Source organism: Oncorhynchus clarkii, chromosome 12 (assembly GCF_045791955.1).
Source record: "Oncorhynchus clarkii lewisi isolate Uvic-CL-2024 chromosome 12, UVic_Ocla_1.0, whole genome shotgun sequence".
Lineage (NCBI taxonomy): Eukaryota > Metazoa > Chordata > Actinopteri > Salmoniformes > Salmonidae > Oncorhynchus > Oncorhynchus clarkii.
The window spans coordinates 37,057,673-37,081,815 of record NC_092158.1 but is presented as its reverse complement, the minus strand read 5'-3'; the positions used below and the strand labels follow the sequence as shown (position 1 = coordinate 37,081,815).

At 41.8% G+C, this 24,143-nt stretch overlaps 1 protein-coding gene across 1 annotated transcript in view; it reads right to left on the bottom strand.

The window, feature by feature from the left end:
• LOC139423130 (sarcoglycan, delta (dystrophin-associated glycoprotein)) overlaps positions 1-17,692 on the bottom strand; it is a 109,377-nt gene extending 91,685 nt beyond the window's left edge. Inside the window, exons 1-2 of the mRNA XM_071174815.1 lie at positions 17,288-17,692; positions 4,919-5,104 (exon numbers count right to left, since the gene is read on the bottom strand). Coding sequence (XP_071030916.1) covers positions 4,919-5,104 — 186 coding nt within the window. The 5' untranslated portion in view covers positions 17,288-17,692. The remainder of the gene's footprint in view (positions 1-4,918; positions 5,105-17,287) is intronic.
• Between the last annotated feature and the right edge of the window lie 6,451 nt (positions 17,693-24,143).

Below are 24,143 nucleotides of genomic sequence, written 5' to 3'. Positions count from 1 at the left end.
AACTTTCTTAATATAAGGAAGTTGAAATGGTTTACTATTGATACCTACAGTTGAAGTCAGAAGTTTACATACACTTAGGTTGGAGTCATTAGAACTCCGTTTCTCAACCACTAAACAAATTTAGTGTTAACAAACTATAGTTCTGGCAAGTCAGTTAGGACATCTACTTTGTGCATGACACAAGTCATTTTTCCAACAATTGTTTACAGACAGAATAATTCATTGTATCACAATTCCAGGTCAGAAGTTTACATACACTAAGTTGACTGTGCCTTTAAACAGCTTGGAAATTCCCAGAAAATGATGTCATGGCTTTAGAAGCTTCTGATAGGCCAATTGACATCATTTGAGTCAATTGGAGGTGTACCTGTGGCTGTATTTCAAGGCCTACCTTCAAACTCAGTTTCTCTGCTAGACATCATGGGTAAATCAAAAGAAATCAACCAAGACCTCAGAAAATAATTGTAGACCTCCACAAGTCTGGTTCAACCTAGGGAGCAATTTCCAAACGCCTGAAGCACCACGTTCATCTGTACAAACACCATGGGACCACGCAGCCGTCATAGCGCTCAGGAAGGAGATGCGTTCTGTCTCCTAGAGATGAACGTACTTTGGTGAGAAAAGTGCAAATCAATCCCAGAACAACAGCAAAGTACCTTGTGAAGATTCTGGAGCAAGTGGGTACAAAAGTATTTAGTCAGCCACCACTTGTGCAAGTACTCCCACTTAAAAAGATGAGAGAGGCCTGTAATTTTCATCATAGGTACGCTTCAACTATGACAGACAAAATGAGAAAAAAAATCCAGAAAATCACGTAGGATTTTTAATGAATTTATTTGCAAATTATGGTGAAGTGTACCTATGATGAAAATTACAGGCCTCTCTCATCTTTTTAAGTGGGAGAACTTGCACAATTGGTGGCTGACTAAATACTTTTTTGCCCCACTGTATATCCACAGTAAAACGAGTCCTATATCGACATAGCCTGAAAGTCCGCTCAGGAAATAAGAAGCCGCTGCTCCAAAACTGCCATAAAACAGCCAGACTACGGTTTGCAACTGCACATAGGGACAAAGATTGTACTTTTTGGAGAAAGTACATTGTGCCCCTGGCTATTTGTTAATTATTACATTTTTTTAAATACAATAGTACAGTCTGGTTTAATATGGAATTTGAAATTATTTTAACTTTTACTCAAGTATGACAATTTAGTACTTTTTCCACCAGTGGATGTGGCTGGGGGTTATAGCATTTCTTTCACATGATCCATCAATTTAGACAAGTGTATCTGGGTAAGCATCATCTAATATTTATTCAATATTTTTATCTGGACATTTTCTGTTTACTTGGAATTTTTCCTTATGTGAATCCTTATAGAGATGTGTGGGACTTGCTTATGAGGGTGTGAACAATGATGAATGAGTGTAGACAAAGGAGAGCTCTAATAGGTACCAAAACATTCAAAGGCCCTTTTCTAAAAAGTGAGTTTACAAGTGTATCAACTTTCCAAGTACAATTAATTTCCCATTGTTCCTCAAAAATGTTGTGTATGATATATAATTTTGTAGCTTGAAGTCTCTACTTTTATCCAATGTAAAAATACTGAAAATCTAATTTTGCTACGTAAGACTGAATCCAGGTGGTGAGTCACATATATTACAAACAAAACTATACAGTGTAATGCATAGACATTTCTGCTGATGCCAGTGAAAGCAACACAAGATGAGTTATATAATAATATAATATATAATTCTGACTTGCTGCTTAGAGACAAACTGCAGTGCTGTACCATGATGAGAGAAAATGTATCAGAGAGAATGTGAGAGATAGAGATAGTAGATAGTACAGAGCAGAGAGAACGACTGTGGAGAGTGGGGCGAGACGAGGGATAAACAAATTATTTGCCACACTGACATATTAAACAGCCTCTCTGAGGTTAATAGAACATTTTAAACATTTCAGTCTGGCAGAAATCTAGCACTGCCTCCTTGGCCCCTCACCACCTGCCATAAACAAACAGAAAAACAAGCTCCACAGCCCCTTTATATGACAGACCCGCTTAGCTCAGTCCAGGCCTGAGAGCACCAGCAGCACCAATGAAAACAGAGATGGGCGATGACTCGGTAATGGCTGGTGTCAAGTACTGGGGATTAAAGGAAAAGTTCACTTCTGAACAATGAGAACTACCTCTGACTCTCAGGTCAATGATGGTACTGGTGAATCATGAATTTGCCAGGCTTTCTGTCCATGTCCTCTATCTTTCATCAGAGAGTACTGTGCTAATCAAACGGGTGTTGAGGTGGTGGCACAAAAATATGGGAATGGCTAAATGGACAGGGGATGAGAATGATACATCATGTATCTGGCCAGACAAGAAAGGCTTGTCTTTTGGCCCTGTGGAGCGTTAACCGGGGCTGTTGCTGCTCCATCCTGCATGGGCCCTAGATTATTCTCCCCAGAGTGGTGATCCACTCCCCAGAAAGAGGGCTATGGCTGGGAGGTGTGGTTGGAGCAGCTGCTCCAGGGAGGCCCCTATGCTCCCCTCTCACCCTATTAGAGAGCTGACTCTCCCAGTCAGGGCAAGCAGAGCAGGGTGACCTGGCATGGAGCCCAGAGCAGCCAGGCTTGTGTTTGAATAGGACGACTACCTCTGACTCTCAGGTCAAAATGCTGGGTAACCTTTCTGCCCACAGTTAAAAAATGCAGCAGCAGCAAGCAGAGGTGGTTGATGAGAAGACAAGGTTCCTGTAACCCTGCGTGGCTCGTCTGTCTCTGACACGCACCAATGCTTTAAGGTTAGACTCCGGGCACACAGTCTGAATCGGTATGCCCCACTTATCTCTCTTCCTGCTCTTAATGAGGAAGGTTTAACAGTATGACAGTGGGTTTTACAGGCAGACCCGGAATAATGACAGTGTTGCTAATTACCATTACTGCTGACACATGATGTTAGTGGAGTTTGCCTTATGAGTCCACTCCAGAACAGTACAATGTGATGAATTTAACCGGGGCAACCCAGATAGGACTACTGCCAATAGATCTGTCTCCGTTTCCCCGTTAACTTTGTCATTCTGTGCTACATTGGCAAGGAGTGCACAGTACACCTTAATCTATATCAGTCTAGACCAGAGTTTCACTTGCATTAGAACATCCCCATTTAACACAACGAGGAGTTGTAAATGCTGGCAGACAAGCACTAGGTCTCAGAGGTAGAGTGGGAGTCTGAGGAGACATGGCCCAATGTTTGAATCTGTTTGGTCTGGCATCAAGCCTGCTCTGTCACTGGACTCTGACTCCAGCTAGCTACTTCCTTTGCTGTCCATTTAAGACACAGAATTGCAATTTCTAAACACGTAAAAAGACAGCCTGAAGGGGAGTAGAGACCTCACCAACTCTGTCATTTAAACACAACCAGTTCCAGTCTCTCAACTGACACTTATTGTTTCCTCCCCAATAGTTAATTGTGAATCTGCCCTGCAGGCCTGTGTATATGAGTGTGTGACCATTCTCCCATGTCTCTGTGTGTGTGTGTGTGTGTGTGCCCCTTCAACACCCACCTCCTCTCCACATTCATTTTCACAGTCTCACTGTAACTCAAGACTTTGAATATTTCATCCAAACCCATCCTTGACATGTCATCCAGTACTGTGGGGCTTCGGAGCAATTAAATGCAACATAAATCTGACAAGCAGACACCTGCTCTTCTGCATCCATGGATCTCCAGGCCTGTCCTCAATCACTCTCCATACAATCTATGTCCTTGATGCCGTCTAAGGAACATGAGACAGCAACACCTTACTAGGGGTTATCCGGGGGACAGTGGACTGTTTCATAGGCTGTAGAACTAATGTAGCTTCGGCAAAAATTAAGATAGATATTTGATCTTCCATGTTTGAAGCTTTTAAAGGGGCTATAGTTTCTTCCCTACAAGGATGATGGTAAAATCTAAGGTTTATGCAGGCATTTAGCTGGATCACTTTCACCATGATATCACATCCCACTTAGATCTATTTGGATAAAGGTTAGGACCCTTAATATAGCCACTCAGCGTCTAGAACATACTATGCAGTCAGACACACCAGACATCCAAATTGCTTTGAGTATTTTTTAAATTTATTTTACCTTTATTTAACTAGGCAAGTCAGTTAAGAACAAATTCTTATTTTCAATGATGGCCTAGGAACAGTGTGTTAACTGCCTTGCAGTGTCTGACTCATCGCTGAGGATTATCTAGCAAAAAGCAGCCTCAAACGACATGGCTCAAAGGGTTTGAGCTCCAGACTAACACTCCAGATATTCAGAGAAACACAGTGGAAATGTATGTCAAACTCTACAGTCTAGTGCTAAGTACTGTATGACATGGCATTGAGGTGAATGGTACACATGTGTAATCTAATGTAGTGTATGGCCCTGGTGTCACCACTCTCCTTTGCTGATATCACCCCTATCCTGTGCTGATGTCACCTCTCTACTGTGCTGGAAGTGACAGTGTCATTGGTTCCAGACGGGCACCTTGAGGCGGCTGCACTTGAATACTAAACATGCCCTCAACTGAACTCTCTCAGGTAGAGAAGAAAAGAACAGTGGGGTACTCGGAAACTAACAACATGCAGGGATGGAAGGAAGGGAGAAAGAGAAGGCGAGAGAAGGGGAGGAGAGAGGAGTGGAGGAGAGAGACCGCTAGCATGGAGTTAGCTACGTGGACTAACACCGTAGCAGATCGACCACTGTGAGGGAAAATTAAGGCGGCGGGCTAAAACGCCACAGCTTGTAATTACTGGCCTGTCATTATAGCCCCCCCATGGAGAAAAACCCTATTATTCCAGTACACTTCTAAGCAAATACAATAATCAATTCCGCTAGAGCACAGTCATAAAAGCAAATCCCAAGTAAAAAGCAGGTAAGGAGGAAGACTTACAATGGTGAAGTTCATGACCTTTAGTATCCAGATGGTTAAAGCAAGGTTGACCAGGATCAGGATCATTAACAGGAGCACGAAGAAGTAAAGGCAACGTTTCCGCCAGCCATAAATCCCCACTTTGTACACATGTGGTTTCTCTGAGCTCTGGACATTGTTCCTATGAGTGCACTGTTCTTGGGTCATCTGCAAGAGAAGAAGAAGAGGATAAGTGACTTCCTGAAAGTAAAGAAGATGTATTCTGAAACTATCACACTCCCAAAAGCGTACATTCTGGCCCTACTGTTGAAGCCATAGTCAGCCATTGAGTTTGAGCACAATAAAATACAATTTAGTTAGTTTGATTCCTAACACATTGTCCCATAAGCTTTCTATATCTCCATTACTCTCTCTCTGCACCATTGATGTGCTGATAGTGTCCATTAATGATGATTCTAATTGTCTGCCTGTAAAGTGGGAGAAGACATTGTTCACTTCAAGCACCATAATTATAGCCTTATAACTCCGTACAAAATATAATTTATTGTCTACAATGCTAGGAGTGGCTGGCTCCGACACCAAAACCAATCACATTTGACAACCACACACATTCACCGCAAACTGAAACAAATGACACGAGACAGCCCATGTGAAAACTCTAAAGCCAGTCAGCAAAAAATGTGATTTTACTGTTGCATTTCAAACAGGACCAAATACTCAATTACATTCAATTAAGTTTTGCACATCTCCAGATTGGCATCAATCTTACATTTTCCAAAGTAAACTTTGAGTTTAGAGCAGAACTGTACATACACAGACTAAGAGCTTGATTAATTGAATATGGGGTGTTAGTACTGGCTCGAACTAAGGCTTGCAGACACTGTAGATCTCTAGAACTAGGGCTGGGGACCCCGAGTGCACTACACAATAACAACACACAATCTACAATAGGAGGTAGAGGGTTCCTTTCAGTGACTCTCACCAGGTGGGCTGGTGATATAACAAAAATGAATGTGGATACAGTTGTAAGCATCCCCAGGTGGTGTGTACACAATACACAGTACAGAAACAAACAGACAGTGAGAGACAGGATCTACACACAGCAGTACTGTATTTCTGTAAAACATCACTGTTGGAGTATTAACCATAACCCTGTTGGAGGCCATCGATAAATCATAACTTTGTGTGACCCCCTGGAGTGTCATCTTTCTGTACATCAGCCACATAAACCTCATGTCGTATTACACACTGAGTTAGCACAGAGTCATCTCATACACAGAGTCAACAGCGTCATCTCTCACCACACATTCCAGATGGGGAAGAACTCCCACATACAGAATGATTGGAAAAATTGAGGCAGCTTACAGTTTAAATCATGGTATTTTACAACCATAAAGGGACTGGTGCACAGAAGGAAAAACTGATGCTCCAGGAAAAATACATGGACATTTGGAGGCCCACCAGAGCACTGCCCTCTGACTATATAGCTACTGTCCAACGGGGGGACTCTGTTCTGTTATTAGGAGCCTAAAGAAAGCACAGTGGCACAAAACAAAGTCTGTTTCCAATTAGAGGTAATCCAAGCATTGCTGAATGTTGTTGGTTCTTCTCTCTTGCCAAATCACTGGGCATCTCTCCACTACGCTGTTTTATAAACAACATGTGGATCGGGTACCAGAATCTGTCAACTTCTTCCCCAGTTTTCCATTCTGTCCAAATTTAAGGGGGAGTGTATTGTATATGCACAATTATGGGAAGAAAATATTGTGCCATATGCCCCTTTTAACTAATTAACATTCACAAGCAGTCCTAATCTTCATTTTCACCACACAAGATTTCTAACATCTATCTTCGCCATATTCTTTGCCTTATTGTCTTATTCCACGGAAACACTGTTCCACTTTACATAAAGTAGCTAAGTATGGCTAATTTAAATCGATTTTAAAGGTCATATAATCACAGTCAACAACTTAAGGAGTGTTGAGTCTGCTCCAAATCTAACAAAGTGTTCTCTCAATGAGTCATAAGTAACTGAGCTCCAGCTACACAATCAACAGAATTAATTAACTAATGCTGGTCTGAAGCCCATGAAGCCCATCATTAACCATTGCTGTCTGCAGGGCACAATGAATACTTTAAGAGCTCAACATGCTCTGTGTTCATCGTCTCTTATACATACATTAGGAGTGCCAGCTTTTAAAAATGGCCACTCCTTGCTTGTCAAAAAGCTTACAAACCTGATTAAGGAAACTTGGCAAGGTGTGTAAGTGTGTCCCTCCCTGGCTTTTTTTTGGCTTAGAATGCCCTCCAACATAATTAGATAAGATACCTCTGAACATCATTGTCTAATGCTGTTCTGATTATCTCAGGGCCCATGTACTGAAGTTAATCGTTCTGAAGATCAAACCTAAAAAAATCTGTATTCATGTTCAAGAACAGAGGGTGCAATACCAGTGGATTCAAAGACTCAAGTTCAATTTGATTTAAGAAGGAAGAACAACCTGGTCTCAGAGAATTTCGTATAATTCTGTACGACATCCATGATATTTTACATTTGGTATGGTTAGATAAGACAAATGATTACTTAAGGCAAAAAAGAAAGGAGGGTAGTAGGGCAGGCAGCTGGGCCTAATAACGCGAACACCTAGCAACCCAAAGGTTAAAACGTCTGAATCTCATCATGGACAACTTTAGCATTTTAGCTAATTAGCAACTTTTCAACTACTTACTACTTTTTAGCTACTTTGCTCTGACTTAACATGTTAACTAACCCTTCACCTAAACCTAACCCATTTAGCTAACCCTTCCCCTAACCCTTTATTAACCTAACTCCTAAACTTAACCCTATCCTTAACCTCTAGCCTAGCTAACGTTAGCGAGCTAGCTAACATTCGCAACCTAACTAGAATTTGATGTATGTTTTGCAAATTTGTGACATATAATACGAATTGTAATCCGTAACATATCATACAAAATGGGTGTTGGACATCCACAAATGAATACATACCATACAAAACTTAACATATCATACTAAATTCAAAGATGGCGTAGCAGTGAAGACGTGTTTGTTTTGTCCTCTCGTGTACTTTTGTATTTTTTCGTATTTTTTGTATATATATTTCAATTTATTTTCAATCTCTTCTCGATTTTTTTATTTGATTATTCCTTCCGGTAACCTGCCTCACCCAATGTGATACGGAATCGCAATTATTTTCAATTTTAGAACACATTCAAGAATCTCCAGAAGCTAACCAGTGAATTAGCTACAAGCTATTTAGTAATTGTTAGCCACTGCTAGCGGCTTTTACCTTCTGCACAGATACCAGCCCTGTTTTTAGCCTGGATAATACTCGCCTGTCTACCAATATCGCTTGTCTACCAATATCGGACTGTCTCTCCACAACAACGCCGGATTCCTGACGTAATCCCTGGACCACTACTTCTGATCATCACAGCTAGCTTGCAGCTAGCTAGCTCACAGCTAGCTTTCACTCACCGTGGCACCTAGTACCGAAGCTATTCCCTGAGGCCCACCTCCCGGCCTACTCAGCTGTTCACCCGAACCCCACTCGTACACAGCTAGAGCCCAAAACTCCACCGGATCCTTGCTGTAAACTCTGGACCTTGGCACCGGATCACCGCAGCTACCGATTGGATATAGTGGCTAACGCCACTGCCACGAAGCTAGCACCAGTTAGCCGTGAGCCAGGCACATCTCCCGGCTAGCAAACTAAATTCCACAATACCTCTTTCGCCATCTGACTTGGATTCTCTTTCGACACGGCGCCCCGCCGCACCACCATGATTGGTCTGCCGACGAATACTCCATCCTCTGTGCCTTCATCCGGCCTCCGTCGGAGCAGACGCTACTAACTTTAAACACTGTGTCGCTAGCGTAGTGGGGCTCCCCTGTTCCATCTACTGCTGCCCCCTGGACACTATGATCACTTGGCTACATAGCTGATGCCTACTGGACTGTCCATTAATCACGGTACTCCATTCTGTTTATTTATTTTTTATCTGTCGGCCCCAGCCGCGAACTCAGGCCCTGTGTGTAGTTAATCCGACTCTCTCTGCCTAGTCATTGCCATTTTACCTGCTGTTGTTGTGTTTGCTGATTACCTGTTGTTTTAGCTATCTCTCCCAATCAACACCTGTGATTACTTTATGCCTCGCTGTACAGTATGTCTCTCTCAAATGTCAATATGCCTTGTATACTGTTGTTCAGGTTAGTTATCATTGTTTTAGTTTACAATGGACCCCCTAGTTCCACTCTTCATACCTCTGATACCTCCTTTGTCCCACCTCCCACACATGTGGTGACCTCACCCATCATCACCTATCATCACCCAGTGCCTGGGCTTACCCCTGCTGTACCCGCACCCCACCATACCCCTGTCTGTGCATTATGCCCTGAATATATTCTACGACGCCCAGAAATCTGCTCCTTTTATTCTTTGTCCCCAACGCTCTAGGCGACCAGTTTTGATAGCCTTTAGCCGCACCCTCATGCTACTCCTCCTCTGTTCTGCGGGTGATATGGAGGTAAACCCAGGCCCTGCATGTCCCCAGGCACCCTCATTTGTTGACTTCTGTGATCGAAAAAGCCTTGGTTTCATGCATGTCAACATCAGAAGCCTCCTCCCTAAGTTTATTTTTCTCACTGCTTTAGCACACTCTGCCAACCCTGATGTCCTTGCTGTGTCTGAATCCTGGCTTAGGAAGGCCACCAAAAATTCTGAGATTTTCATACCCAACTATAACATTTTCCGTCAAGATAGAACTGCCAAAGGGGGAGGAGTTGCAGTCTACTGCAGAGATAGCCTGCAAAGTAATGTCATACTTTCCAGGTCCATACCCAAACAGTTCAAACTTCTAATTTTAAAAATGAATCTCTCCAGAAATAAGTCTCTCACTGTTGTCGCCTGCTACCGACCCCCCTCAGCTCCCAGCTGTGCCCTGGACACCATTTGTGAATTGATCGCCCCCCATCTAGCTTCAGAGTTTGTTCTGTTAGGTGACCTAAACTGGGATATGCTTAACACCCAAGCAGTCCTACAATCTAAGCTAGACGCTCTCAATCTCACACAAATCATCAAGGAACCCACCAGGTACAACCCTAAATCTGTAAAAAAGGGCACCCTCATAGACGTTATCCTGACCAACTGGCCCTCCAAATACACCTCCGCTGTCTTCAATCAGGATCTTAGCGATCACTGCCTCATTGCCTGTATCCGCTACGGGTCCGCAGTCAAACAACCACCCCTAATCACTGTCAAACGCTCCCTAAAACACTTCTGCGAGCAGGCCTTTCTAATCGACCTGGCCCGGGTATCCTGGAAGGATATTGACCTCATCCCATCAGTTGAGGTTGCCTGGTCATTCTTTAAAAGTAACTTCCTCACCATCTTAGATAAGCATGCTCCGTTCAAAAAATGCAGAACTAAGAACAGATATAGAACCTGGTTCAATCCAGACCTGACTGCCCTCAACCAGCACAAAAACATTCTGTGGCAGACTGCAATAGCATCGAATAGTCCCCGCGATATGCAGCTGTTCAGGCAAGTCAGAAACCAACACGCAGTCAGTCAGGAAAGCAAAGGTCAGCTTTTTAAAGCAGAAATTTGCATCCTGTAGCTCTAACTCCAAAAAGTTCTGGGACACTGTAAAGTTCATGGAGAACAAGAGCACCTCCTCCCAGCTGCCCACTGCACTGATGCTAGGTAACACGGTCACCACCGATAAATCCATGATAATCGAAAATTTCAACAAGCATTTCTCAACGGCTGGCCATGCCTTCCTCCTGGCTACTCCAACCTCGGCCAACAGCTCCACCCCCCAGCAGCTACTCGCCCAAGCCTCCCCAGCTTCTCCTTTACCCAAATCCAGATAGCAGATGTTCTGAAAGAGCTGCAATACTTGTACCCGTACAAATCAGCTGAGTTTGACAATCTGGACCCTCTATTTCTGAAACGATCCGCCGCCATTGTCGCAACCCCTATTACCAGCCTGTTCAACCTCTCTTTCATATCGTCTGAGATCCCAAAGGACTGGAAAGTTGCTGCAGTCATCCCCCTCTTCAAAGGGGGAAACACCCTGGACCCAAAGAATTTCAGACCTATATCCATCCTGCCCTGCCTATCTAAGTTCTTCGAAAGCCAAGTCAACAAACAGATCACTGACCATCTCGAATCCCACCGTACCTTCTCCACTGTGCAATCTGGTTTCCGAGCCGGTCACGGATGCACCTCAGCCACACTAAAGGTACTAAACGATATCATAACCGCCATCGATAAAAGACAGTACTGTGCAGCTGTCTTCATCGACCTGGCCAATGTTTTCGACTCTGTCAATCAAAATATTCTTATCGGCAGACTCAGTAGCCTCGGTTTTTCTAATGACTGCCTTGCCTGGTTCACCAGCTACTTTGCAGACAGAGTTCAGTGTGCCAAATTGGAGGGCATGTTGTCCGGTCTTCTGGCAGTCTCTATGGGGGTGCCACAGGGTTCAATTCTCGGGCCGACTCTGTTCTCTGTATTTCTCTCAGTGATGTTGCTCTTGCTGCGGGCGATTCCCTGATCCACCTCTACGCAGATGACACCATTCTGTATACTTCTGGCCCTTCCTTGGACACTGTGCTATCTAACCTCCAAACGAGCTTCAATGCCATACAACACTCCTTCCGTAGCCTCCAACTGCTCTTAAACGCTAGTAAAACCAAATGCATGCTTTTCAACTGTTCGCTGCCTGCACCCGCACACCCGACTAGCATCACCACCCTGGATGGTTCTGACCTAGAATATGTGGACATCTATAAGTACGTAGGTGTCTGGCTAGACTGTAACCTCTCCTTCCAGACTCATATCAAACATCTCTAATCCAAAATCAAATCTAGAATCGTCTTTCTATTTCGCAACAAAGACTCCTTCACTCACGGCGCCAAACTTACCCTAGTAAAACTGACTATCCTACCGATCCTCGACTTCGGCGATGTCATCTACAAAATGGCTTCCAATACTCTCCTCAGCAAACTGGATGCAGTTTATCACAGTGCCATCCGCTTTGTTACTAAAGCACCTTATACCACCCACCACTGCGACCTGTATGCTCTAGTCGGCTGGCCCTCGCTACATATTCGTCGCCAGACCCACTGGCTCGAGGTTATCTACAAGTCCATGCTAGGTAAAGCTCCGCCTTATCTCAGTTCACTGGTCACGATGGCAACACCCACCCGTAGCACACGCTCCAGCAGGTGTATCTCACTGATCATCCCTAAAGTCAACACCTCATTTGGCCGCCTTTCCTTACAGTTCTCTGCTGCCTGTGACTGGAACGAACTGCAAAAATCATTGAAGCTGGAGACTTTTATCTCGCTCACCAACTTTAAACATCTGCTATCTGAGCAGCTAACCGATCGCTGCAGCTGTACATAGTCCATCGGTAAATAGCCCACCCAATTCACCTACCTCATCCCCATACTGTTTTTATTTATATACTTTTCTGCTCTTTTGCACACCAGTATCTCTACATGCACATGACCATCTGATCATTTATCACTCCAGTGTTAATCTGCTAAATTGTAACTATTCGCCTACCTCCTCATGCCTTTTGCACACAATGTATATAGACTCTCTTTTTTTCTACTGTGTTATTGACTTGTTAATTGTTTACTCCATGTGTAACTCTGTGTTGTCTGTTCACACTGCTATGCTTTATCTTGGCCAGGTCGCAGTTGTAAATGAGAACTTGTTCTCAACTAGCCTACCTGGTTAAATAAAGGTGAAATAAAATAAAACAAATAAAATGGGCATCTCAGATTTACTTACAGAATCAAACAAAATGCTCTGAGACCAGTTTGGGAAGAAACATCAATGCTGTTGCAGTACAGGCCAAATGTACTTCTCTTCATGTATTGATTTTTAGGTCACCAATGTTAAAAAGCCCCACAATTGCCATAATATTATTTGATTTACTGTAGGTCTCGCTGCATATCTGAGCGACCACAAGCAGAGTAGATCTCAGCCAAACTATTTAAATCTGGTTTAAACTGACACTACTTAAAAATTACATGGGCTAGGGGTTGAGAGGAGCAGCGCCCCACTGTGATTTAGACATGGGAAAAGAGAGAGAGAGAGAGAAAAGGAGCAGAGAGAGAAAGATGGAGCAGAGAAACCCTCCCACAGATCAGCCTATAATGTGGTGACAGGTCAGAGGGAGTCAAGCGCACAACACCCCTCGCCTCCTATCGCCTCCCTCCCTTGGGAAAAGACAGTGATGGCAAATTGCATTTCTCTGCGCTGGAATCTTTTCTCTCGCTTGCTCTCTATACTGTGAGAGGTTAAAACCTTAATCCTTAGATTGTCATAAGCACTGTGGCAGTTTTTTTAATAACAGGTCACAGCCACTGTGGTGTAAACAGTGTACAACAATTGCATCCAAGAAGAGTCTCTGGAGCAGGGCTATGATGTGGAAAGCTGTATTGAAACGAGTCTGTTGCTCATTAATATTGTGACATTCACACATGTTGCAGGAGACAGTATACTGACATTTCAGCTTATAATCAAAATTGTACACAGTACATGCCATGCAAAAACAGTACATGAAATGAAAATGTTATGAAAAATATAGAAAAACAACTATCAGCTATCTATAAATAGCTATAGATACCCACTGTTGTTTCATGCCCATCTCTTACATTAAATGGTTAGCATGGAGCCAGAGAATATGAAACACCAGGAGCTGAAAGCTGTCTTTAACCAGATGGCATACTAGTTCTCTCACCACTAAAATCACAAAATATTACTCAGAGAGCCAAGTATTGCTCCCTTTCCCTGTGTGCATTTACATGGTGCTTACAGTAGAATTAGACAAAACACAATCCCAATGCTTTTCAGGAGCACCCTGATAAAAACCTAAAACATTTCCCAAGTAACCCACATTAAAAAAGAATACAGTTTACTATAGAATATTGTAGTAAACTTAGTACACTGTAGAATACTATAATCCACACTGTAGAATCTCTTGATTATGTGTAATACTTACTATACAATTTTGTATTATACTGGAGGATACTATACTACCCACTGTATCCCTTGATAATGTATTGCTTACTTTAGAATTGTTTAGTATACTGGAGAATACTACACCACGCACTGTAGTATCCCTTGATCATGTGTAGTATAGCATTTTATAGTATACTGTAGCAAGGTGAAATTGGACGTCTATCCATGTCCTGAGGATGTCTGGAAATGTCTTCAAAATCGGCCACTAGGGGCAACAGTGAGCACTATTACCATCAAGTATGCTTGGGTTTTGCTAGCACATTGTGGATGGGGATGATGAATCAGAAGGTTGCGTGTTCGATCCCAGTTGGGGACACTGTTTTTTATTTATTTTTATTTTAACCCTATCCCAAACGTTAACCCTTACCTTAACCATTTGGAATGAGTGCCTAAACTTAATGTTCAAAAAAAATACTTCCACCCAGGTCGGCTGTCATATTTAAAGAATATACAGATGATGGTACAGTCTGCACGCAGGTCATGCTTTGTATACATAACAGGCTGTTATTACACTTCGCAAAATTGCACAATGCGATAGATTATTGCAGGACAAATGTCTTGTGGGACATGAAACCCTTATTTGAGAAGGGCATGGTTGTCCTGTTTTGCTCAGTTGGTAGAGGATGGCGCTTACACTGCCAGGGTTGTGGGTTTGATTCCTGGGGCCAGCCAAAATGTATACACGCATGAATGTAAGTCGCTTTAAATAAAAGTGTCTGATAAATTGTTTTCTTTTACTTAACTAGGCAAGTCAGTTAAGAACAAATTCTTATCTTCCATGACGGCCTAGGAACAGTGGGTTAACTGCCTTGTTCAGGGTCAGAAAGACAGATTTTTACCTTGTCAGCTCAGTGATTCGATCTTGCAACCTTTCGGTTACACGTCCAACTCTCTAACCACTAGTCTACCTGCTGCCCCAATGGCATATATTATTGTTCCCTCCTTATCCTTTACTTATAGCTCTTTAGTAGGCACAGTCCCATCCCACACTGGAGACTGTTTCTATACATTGATACCATTACCTTTTATACCAATCAGTCATTCTGCTCAATAACAGGACTTTGCAGACTAAAGTAGACAAAGAGAGAGAGGCCAGAGTTGACCCTGTTTGCCGTGTACTCAGGAAGGAACTGTCAGGAGGGAGAAGAACTGAGAGGCGCCATAGACAACACATGCAACTATACTTAGTATCCATACACTTACAGAGAGAAACACCTCTGAAAGCTTTGGTGTTATATGAAGAAAATAACTGCACTCTACCTCAAGTGATCTGAATGAGACTAAGTAGTATTTTGCATTGCTTTAAAAACAGCACAGCAGTCAGGAAAACTGTGTATTGATTGTTTAAAAGACAAAAAATAACCTGTGCAGGCAGATGACGCCTATTTAAAAGGCATCGGGTGACTAGTTGTAGTTAGGGAATTAATATTAAAGGAAGTGATCAATATGACTCAATTAATGCCTTCATCATAAAAACTTTATGAGCCCATTCCAAGAGGGGTGAGTGACTCTTTAGGACCATTGGATTTGACTGCTGCGCCCCAATTATATTTTATGGTGAGTTGGTGCACCCTAATGAAGGCCTAATGATCTGGAGAGTGACAAGAAACAGCCGATGGAGGAGCTGCTTGCACAATGTCAAGCCAGGATATATGTTACTCATCAAACTGCCAGAACTAAACAAAAAGAAAAAGAAAAATAACTCTCAATATGCCCATTTTTAAACGTCTCCCAAGAATAGAATATCAAGAATATCAACAACACTAATATAAAGAGATGTGCTACTTTTGTAGCATCTTGCCAAACTCAACTGGGAAGCACTGGGCATCATGTGGTAACTAAGTATAATCCACACATTATCACTCAGCATATCTCTGCCTCTCTCTTACACTCTTCCCCTCAATCTCTTTTACTTTTTCCTCTCTCTCACTATCTGTCTCTTTCTACTCTCCCTCTCTTGCTCTCCTCTCTCTCTCTCTCTCTGATTTCCAGTGGGCAGAGAAAACATCAGTACACAGTCTAGCTAAATGTTAAACAGATGAGAAGGAGCTCTCATTTTGAAGTGTGTCTGTGCTACATACTGAGCCTTGGCACAGATCCTTATGAGAAAAACTCAGACATCTTCAACAAGCGCTGTCTCTGGGGCAGACTGGAAAGGAGCTGTTGATTCTCACAGGATGTACATACACATTTGATACAGAGGAAAGAACACCTATCTGGCTTGTTTGCACACTACAAATACAGGAATGGACAGTACAATGCACAATAGAGTTTGAAATGCCCAGCTGAGATTGCATACCAAGGCAATACTGTGCACGTGAGATCTGTAGGTGATTTTATTCAGTAACTTTATACAGAATGAATAACACAACATTTGTCCCCATCTCTGTCATGTCAGGTCAATGCTTGCCTGGCTGTGTTTATCCCTATGAGGAAATAGCTAATTATCACACCTCCTCTTCTACTCCTGACACCCGCCCCTCTGCTTTGACTCACGTGGTCACAGCAAATATCAACATCGCGAATAAACACTCAACACCTGCTTGGATCCTCGTTGCTATATAAGGGTTTAGGACTGTCCCAATGGACACACAGCATCTGTTGTTCACAACACTATATTGGGAAGGGTCTCTCTCAAAGACCGCCAATCCCCCCCGAACCCAGCCCACACACATAGACATACCAGTTGCCACAACCCCCTCCTACACTGCTGAAACTACAGTCAGTAGTAAAGTAGTAAAGTATGTAACTCTTCTCAGTGGACCCCCACAACCATAAGCCTGCTGCCTGAACTCTTTCCACAGTAAGTTACTTATTTATAGGAACATGTATCCCATAGGGGCAAAGTAATTGAAACAAAATAATGCCGACAGGACTGATATGGTGAAGTTGGCCAGTCAGTCCCAGCATACGATCGCTAGCGGCTGTGAGGAGAGAGTTACAGAGCAAAACCCTTGAAAATCTTTATGCGATGAATTTTTCAGAAAAAGTTTGGGCAATCCGCCTCCGTAACTTCTCCTGGAAACACATACAGTCCCCGCCTCAGTCCAGAGGTCTCCCTGAACAATGCTTATAAAATAGACTTTTGTGAGTGCTGGGAAAAACATGAAGCAAAAACAAACAATTACTGAGACAAACTAAAATGACTCTTTTCAAAAGAGAAGGGCAAACTTAATTTAGTTTCTTCCGAACAATGAGGCAATAGTGTTCTAAATAAAGAGCAGTCTTCTTCACGCCTACTCCCCATTCCATCACTCAACATTATGAGTAGCAAACTTAAAAGTCCCTGTAAAACAAAAGACAGGAACTGAGCGCAAAAAAAACTTACCTCTCCCCCTGTCTTGCTCTCCTTCTCCTATCCCTCTCTCTGTCTCTCACTCAGGGCTCTCAGTGATCTCTCACTAAATCAGGGTGTGTCAGGCAGATAAAAGGAGATTGAGCTCCTCTTAAAAAGCTGCATGACAGACTCCAGGCAGCCCCCTTGTCAGCTTTTCCAAGAACATGTCCCTGCCCAAGTCGTGAGGTATTTCCTGGACACTACGCACACTCCGTTATCCAAGAGGTCTCGTTGGAGGCTACTCTACTCCACTCTGCTCTGCAACTCGTGGGGACTGGAGATTCTGCACCACTCTGCTAAGGCTGTTAGAGCTGAGTTACAGCCTTATGGTCGCCAGACAGATTTAGAAGCCCAGACACATGTGGGAAGTTAAAGAGGCAAGGCTGCCTGGATTGTGACAAGCCTTTCTGACGGTGTGTGTGTGTATGTGTGTGTGTGTGAAAGAGGGACTGGAAGAATAGAAAAAATACATTCCCCTCCTCCACTTAATATGCTGTGGCCTGCCAGTCTGTCTAGCAAGGGAGGAAATAACCACAAAGCTTTTCCTACACAGCACTTTCTTTTTTTCTCCTACCAGCCATACCCACAGTGTGGTCAGAGCAGATGAATAATAGTAATCATTGTTTAACAGGCACAGCCCGTTCAGCATTTTAAGTGGTCAGTGAAGACGGCCCACGGACACCAGGGAATGCATGGTGTTGTTATTGTTGTTGTTTGGTGATATGGAGCTTCAACCGCTTTGGTTGATTATAATTTTTTCAATAAAGGGAACTACCTAACAGGCCTGCAGTAAGAGAGACAACACTCCTCAGCTTTTCGACTTGCTTATGAGGATGTAGCCTGCTGTTTGAATACATCTGGGGAGATCTATTTTCCTGTTTTAACAAAAGATTTAAAGATTCCAAGAGGAAGCTGTGAAGACGGGGGTGTTCCATGAAATTAGTACTTTTTGCGTCCATTTTATATTCTAAGTAGAAATTGTAAAACAATTTTAAAAGCCTGTTATGTTAAATTAAGTGCCCTTTAATATAGACCCCATGGATAATACAATAAATCAGATGTTTTATATGAATATAGGCTTGATAAAGTTCTGAAGTTGAGCATTTTGCCATATCCCTCCATCAACCCTGTGTCACTTCTAGGAAGATTTTAACCCACTTAATTCCAAAATGTCTCCAAGTTTAACATTCATTGTAAAGACCTGGTTATTTGTCTGCTTTGACAAAATAATTTCAGAAGATTATCATTGATCATGTGATTAGTGATTAATTTATGTCTGTCCCTCATTTCAAGGTCAACCCTATTACGTGAGCTGAACTCTCATTCTAATATGGTGAAACTATTCCTTTTTAAATATATATTTTTCAAAAGAAACATTGAATATCTAATAGTCAAATCATAGATTTGTAGGTGAGCTGGATGTACTATTTTTGGCAATTTTCTGGTGGAAAACTGAGCGGGTCGAGCATAACATATCAACCCTGTTACCCATACTGTTACACATTGCCCCTCCCTGTAGGACACAACCAGCCTGTCACAAGGAGATTCATGACTTTTTTAAGAAGAATTCGACAATCCCTGTTACAATTATTTGGCACTTAATAGACACTAACTATGTTAATTTATTAGGGAAACGTTTTTTTATTAAGTTGAACATCTGCTTTTTATCACAGAATGTTAAAATGAGGTGAAATCCCTTATTTTTAAGTTATACTTCTTAAAAGGCACCGAATTGGTGGAACGATCCAGGGATAGAAGAGATAGAACACCAAAACAAGAGTATGTCTGAGTTTCAGGAGGGGAAAGCTTTTGCTTACTCCTGGTCTTATTATGTTGTTGTGTGAATCCCACCTCGGAGACAATTCCCCAACCAGTTATGTGTATATCTGGGCTAGAATTGGCTGCGGATCCTCCCAGGGCTCTTTCTTTATTCTGACATGTGTTTGAAAACAACCAATTAGAGTGAGTTTCCAGCAACAGGATTTAGAGCTGGTCCAAACACATGGAGCTTTGGTAAATATGGATTGTGACACAGATGTCATCATGAATAAATACCGGTTTTCATTCTTCTACCAACATTCACTACTCTCTCGCTATTTGCCTTCCAAACACCTGCTCTACTTCTGAAATATAGGCCTGTAATTCCCTGATTATTTGTGTCACGATTATGATTTCACAATTCATCAAATATGGTATTATGGGGCACTCAATCACAATATTGAAAGGATTCGAATATCGTCTGATCATAGAGCTACTCTATTAAACCAACAGAAAATGTCAAAACATTAGCTGACTATTACAATCATATGTGAGTGAATACATATAGTTACAGTTGATTGTCATTAAAACTTGTTTTTCCACCACTCCACAATTTCCTTGATAACAAACTATAGTTTTGGCAAGTAGATTAGGATCTACTTTGTGCATGACACAAGTAATTTTTCCAACAGTTGTTTACAGACAGAATATTTCACTTATAATTCACTGTACCACAATTCCAGTGGGTAAGACGTTTACATACACTAAGTTGACTGTGCCTTTAAACAGCTTGGAAAATTCCAGAAAATTATGTCATGGCTTTAGAAGCTTCTGATAGGTGAATTGACATATTTTGAGACAATTGGAGGTGTAACTGTGGATGTATTTCAAGGCCTACCTTCAAACTCAGTGCCTCTTTGCTTGACATCATGGGAAAATCAAAAGAAATCAACCAAGACCTTAGAAAATAAATTGTAGACCTCCACAAGTGTGTTTCATCAATGGGATCAATTTCAAATGCCTGAAGGTACCACATTAATCTGTACAAACAATAGTATGCAAGTATAAACACCATGGGACCATGCAGCAGTCATACCACAGGAGATGCGTTCCGTCTCCTAGTGATGAACATACTTTGGTGCGAAAAGTGCAAATCAATCCCAGAACAACAGCAAAGGACCTTGTGAAGATGATGGAGGAAACAGGTACAAAAGTATCTATATCCACAGTAAAACGAGTCTTATATCGACATAACATGAAAGGCCGCTCAGCAAGGAAGAAGCCACTGCTCCAAAACAACCATAAAAAAGCCAGACTACAGTTTGCAACTGCACATGGGGACAAAGGTTGTACTTTTTGGAGAAATGTCCTCTTTTTGGTTGAAACAAAAATAGAACTGTTTGGCCATAATGACGATCGTTATGTTTGTAGGAGAAAGAGGGAGGCTTGCAAGTCGAAGAACACCATCCCGACCATGCAGCACGGGGGTGGCAGCATCATGTTGTGGGGGTGCTTTGCTGCAGGAGGGACTGGTGCACTTCACAATATAGATGGACGTCAGTCAGGAAGTTAAAGCTTGGTCGCAAATGGGTCTTCAAATGGACAATGACCCCAAGCATACTTCCAAAGTTGCGGTAAAATGGCTTAAGGACAACAAAGTCAAGGTATTGGAGTGGCCATCACAAAGCCCTGACCTCAACCCTATAGGAAATTTGGGGGCAGGACTGAAAAAGCGTGTGCGAGCAAGGAGGCCTACAAACCTGACTCAGTTACACAGCTCTGTCAGGAGAAATGGGCCAAAATTCTAATTATTTTGGGGAGCTTGTGGAAGGCTACCCAAAACATTTGACCCAAATTAAACAATTTAAAGGCAATGCTACCAAATACTAATTGAGTGTATGTAAACTTCTGACCCACTGGGAATGTGATGAAAGAAATAAAAGCTGAAATACATCATTCTCTCTACTATTATTCTGACATTTCACATTCTTAAAATGAAGTGGTGATCCTAACGGACCTAAGAAAGGGAATGTTTATTTGGATTAAATGTTAGGAATTGTAAAAAAACTGAGTTTAAATGTATTTGGCTAAGGTGTATGTAAACTTCCGACTTCAAATGTACATGTCAACCAATCTTTCTTTTTTCGAGCTAATCTAGCTAACTACAGGTGTAGGAACTTAATTTGATCACTCTTGTGTTGCTGAGAATTTTCCTGCGCAGTGTTGTGATGTACATAAATTCACTGAAAACCCGGACTTACACACGTTTATATTAAATTATTGCACGTTTATGTAACCTAATGTTGGCCAGCTAATAGACTACCACAGTATGGGTCATAATACCCATAAAACTTAGTGGACAAACAGGGAAATGGTTCCAATCGTTTTTCCACCATTCATTTTCCCGTAGGGGATTTTAGAAACTCCTAAGATAAGGGCTGTGTTTTGTGTAGGCTTACCCTGATGTGATGTTTTGATAAATCTCTCTAGGACAAGGTGACTGATCAATATATTCACCTGTATTTACCTCCAAAAATGAATCGCTAATCAGCTGCTAATGTGGCTATCATAAAGCACTACAAATGCCATGATGATATGGATAAGACTCCCGAATCGAGGCAAAGGTAAAAATCTCTGGATTGACTATTAACTAATGTTAGCTAAATGTAGTAATGAATAAATGGGCTACATTTCTTTAAATGTACAATTCTGTGAACTGTCTTGTACAAGTTTTAAATGGACAAAATACCTGTTAGCAAAGATGTCAGCTAGAGATGATGTGCAGGAGCTTGCAGGGATTTTCTGTTTTGCATGATGTCTACTTTGATGCTAATTAGCATTTTTTAATCTTATTTTGCTGCAACAATACTGGTGAAATTAAGATCCTACATCTGTAACTACGTTAACTAGCTAGGCTTCCCCAGCATTGGTCTCACTGTGTTTGATTCATTTACTGGTGTAATTACTGGCAATTGAAAGTCAATCACTTTCATTCCCCAGTAAGGAGATGGAGGAGCATGCTTGTACCGACAGGACGCATGTGGAGGGAGTAGCTCTGTTTTGTACCGTCAACACTGTGATTATATGTTGAAGCCAGACAGCATAGTTGAAATTAATGCTTTAAAATCGATAGATCAATATATTCCCAAGCAACCAGGAGTGAATGAGCGGTCAGTTATATATAATGGTGAACCAATCTGTGGGCAAATGGCTTCCTTACAGGAAAAAACAAAGAACTTGGAGATACAAATCAGAGCAATGCAGAGCTCAAGGATATCCATGAAAAGATAGCTAAAATGCTCTCAATGATCACCAAAACACACAAACTGTTAAAATCGGTTGTTAAAAAAGTAGATTTGCTCGAAAGGAAAGTAGAGTCTATCATGTATACAGGGTGGGCATGTAGACGAACAAAGCAACACAATGTACCTTTTGGAAGTAAAGCTACCAACTTTAGAAGATGTACTGTACCAGCTAGAAACTGAGACAAAATATTGTCCCTACCAGAATACGAGGAAAAAGGAGACCTTTCCAGATATGTAATCAAGCTGATATCGGATAAGCTTGGGGTGGATGTATCACTGGAGGATCTGGAGTGATGCCATCAGATCGACGTGAAATATGAGAATGCTAAATACCCTTGCTTTGTAATCTTAAAGCTGTAGAAATATCAGACAAAAGTCTACATTCTGAAGGCACAAGGGTAGGGGGGATCAAAATCCATGACCAGTCCATTTGATTTGTCGAGGACGTGTCTGCTAAGCTTAGAAAAAAAACGCAATTAATTCCAATCAGACAGTCAGTGGAGGAAAAAAAGACTCAAGTGTCAACTCCGATTCCCGGCAGTGCTGTGGGTATGGAATTCAGTACTTCCTAGGTTCATGTATCAAACTGTTAAATTGTGACAATAAAATAATAACAAAGCTTATAAGCAACAGAATGGCAAAAAACGACAGGTCAAGGCAGGCAGGGGTCGATAATACAGAGTAGAGTGGCAAAGGTACAGGATGGCAGGCAGACCCAGGGTCAGGTCAGGCAGAGGTCGGTAATCCAGAGTAGGGTCAAAGTCACCGGACGGCCGGCCAGCTCAGGGTCAGGGGCTGGCAGAGTGGTCAGGCAGGCAGGCTCCGAGTCAGGACAGGCATGGGTCAAAACCAGGAGGCAGAGAAAAAGAGAGACAGGGGAAAAGCAAGAGCTGAGACAAAACGCTGGTTGATAAACATGACAAACAGGCACAAACAGACATAAAACACAGGTATAAATGCCCAGGGGATAAGTGGGGAAGATGGGTGACACCTGGAGGGGGGTGGAGACAAGCACAGGTGAAACAGATCAGGGTGTGGCATTAATACAAAAAATAAACACTTGTAAAAAAATACAAGAACATGTTTCAGTTTAATACAATATGTAAAAAAAATAATGACTGTTGATACGCAAAAAGGCTTCTAACTTTCCAGCTGAAATAATACATTTTATAAAAAATATTGTAAATGTCCTACAGCAAAAATAGACACACATATACACAGATAATACATTATCTGATGAAATTGCTCTCCCCCTCCGGTTTGGACTGGCAATTGAACCACTTGCAGAAAGAATTAGACCGGATCCAAATATAACCGGTATCAGTATTGGTAAACATCAATATAAACTAAACTTAATTGAAGATGATCTCCTGATATACCTGACCAATATTGAAAACTTGATGCCGCTTTTGCTAAAGATATTTTCAGAATAAAAAAAATCTCAGGATAATCAGGAAAATTAGCATGGAAAATACTAAACAAGGGCAATAGGAAAAACAACAACACAATCTACATCAATCCTTTAAGTGGACCACAAAACAAATGAAATACTTATGATGCTTAATAAGTGACAAAAATATATATATATATAAAGATAACTGTATTCCATTAATCAACACTATGAAAGCATATCAAATTAAATGGAATAATCTCCACATATATCTTACAGGTAGAATGGCATGGCTGACAAAGTTTTTGCATTTCTTTTTGGTAATACCAGTTACCCCACAGAAGACATTCTTTACAAAAGTATATTCGGCATAATTGACTTTATATGGGCAAAT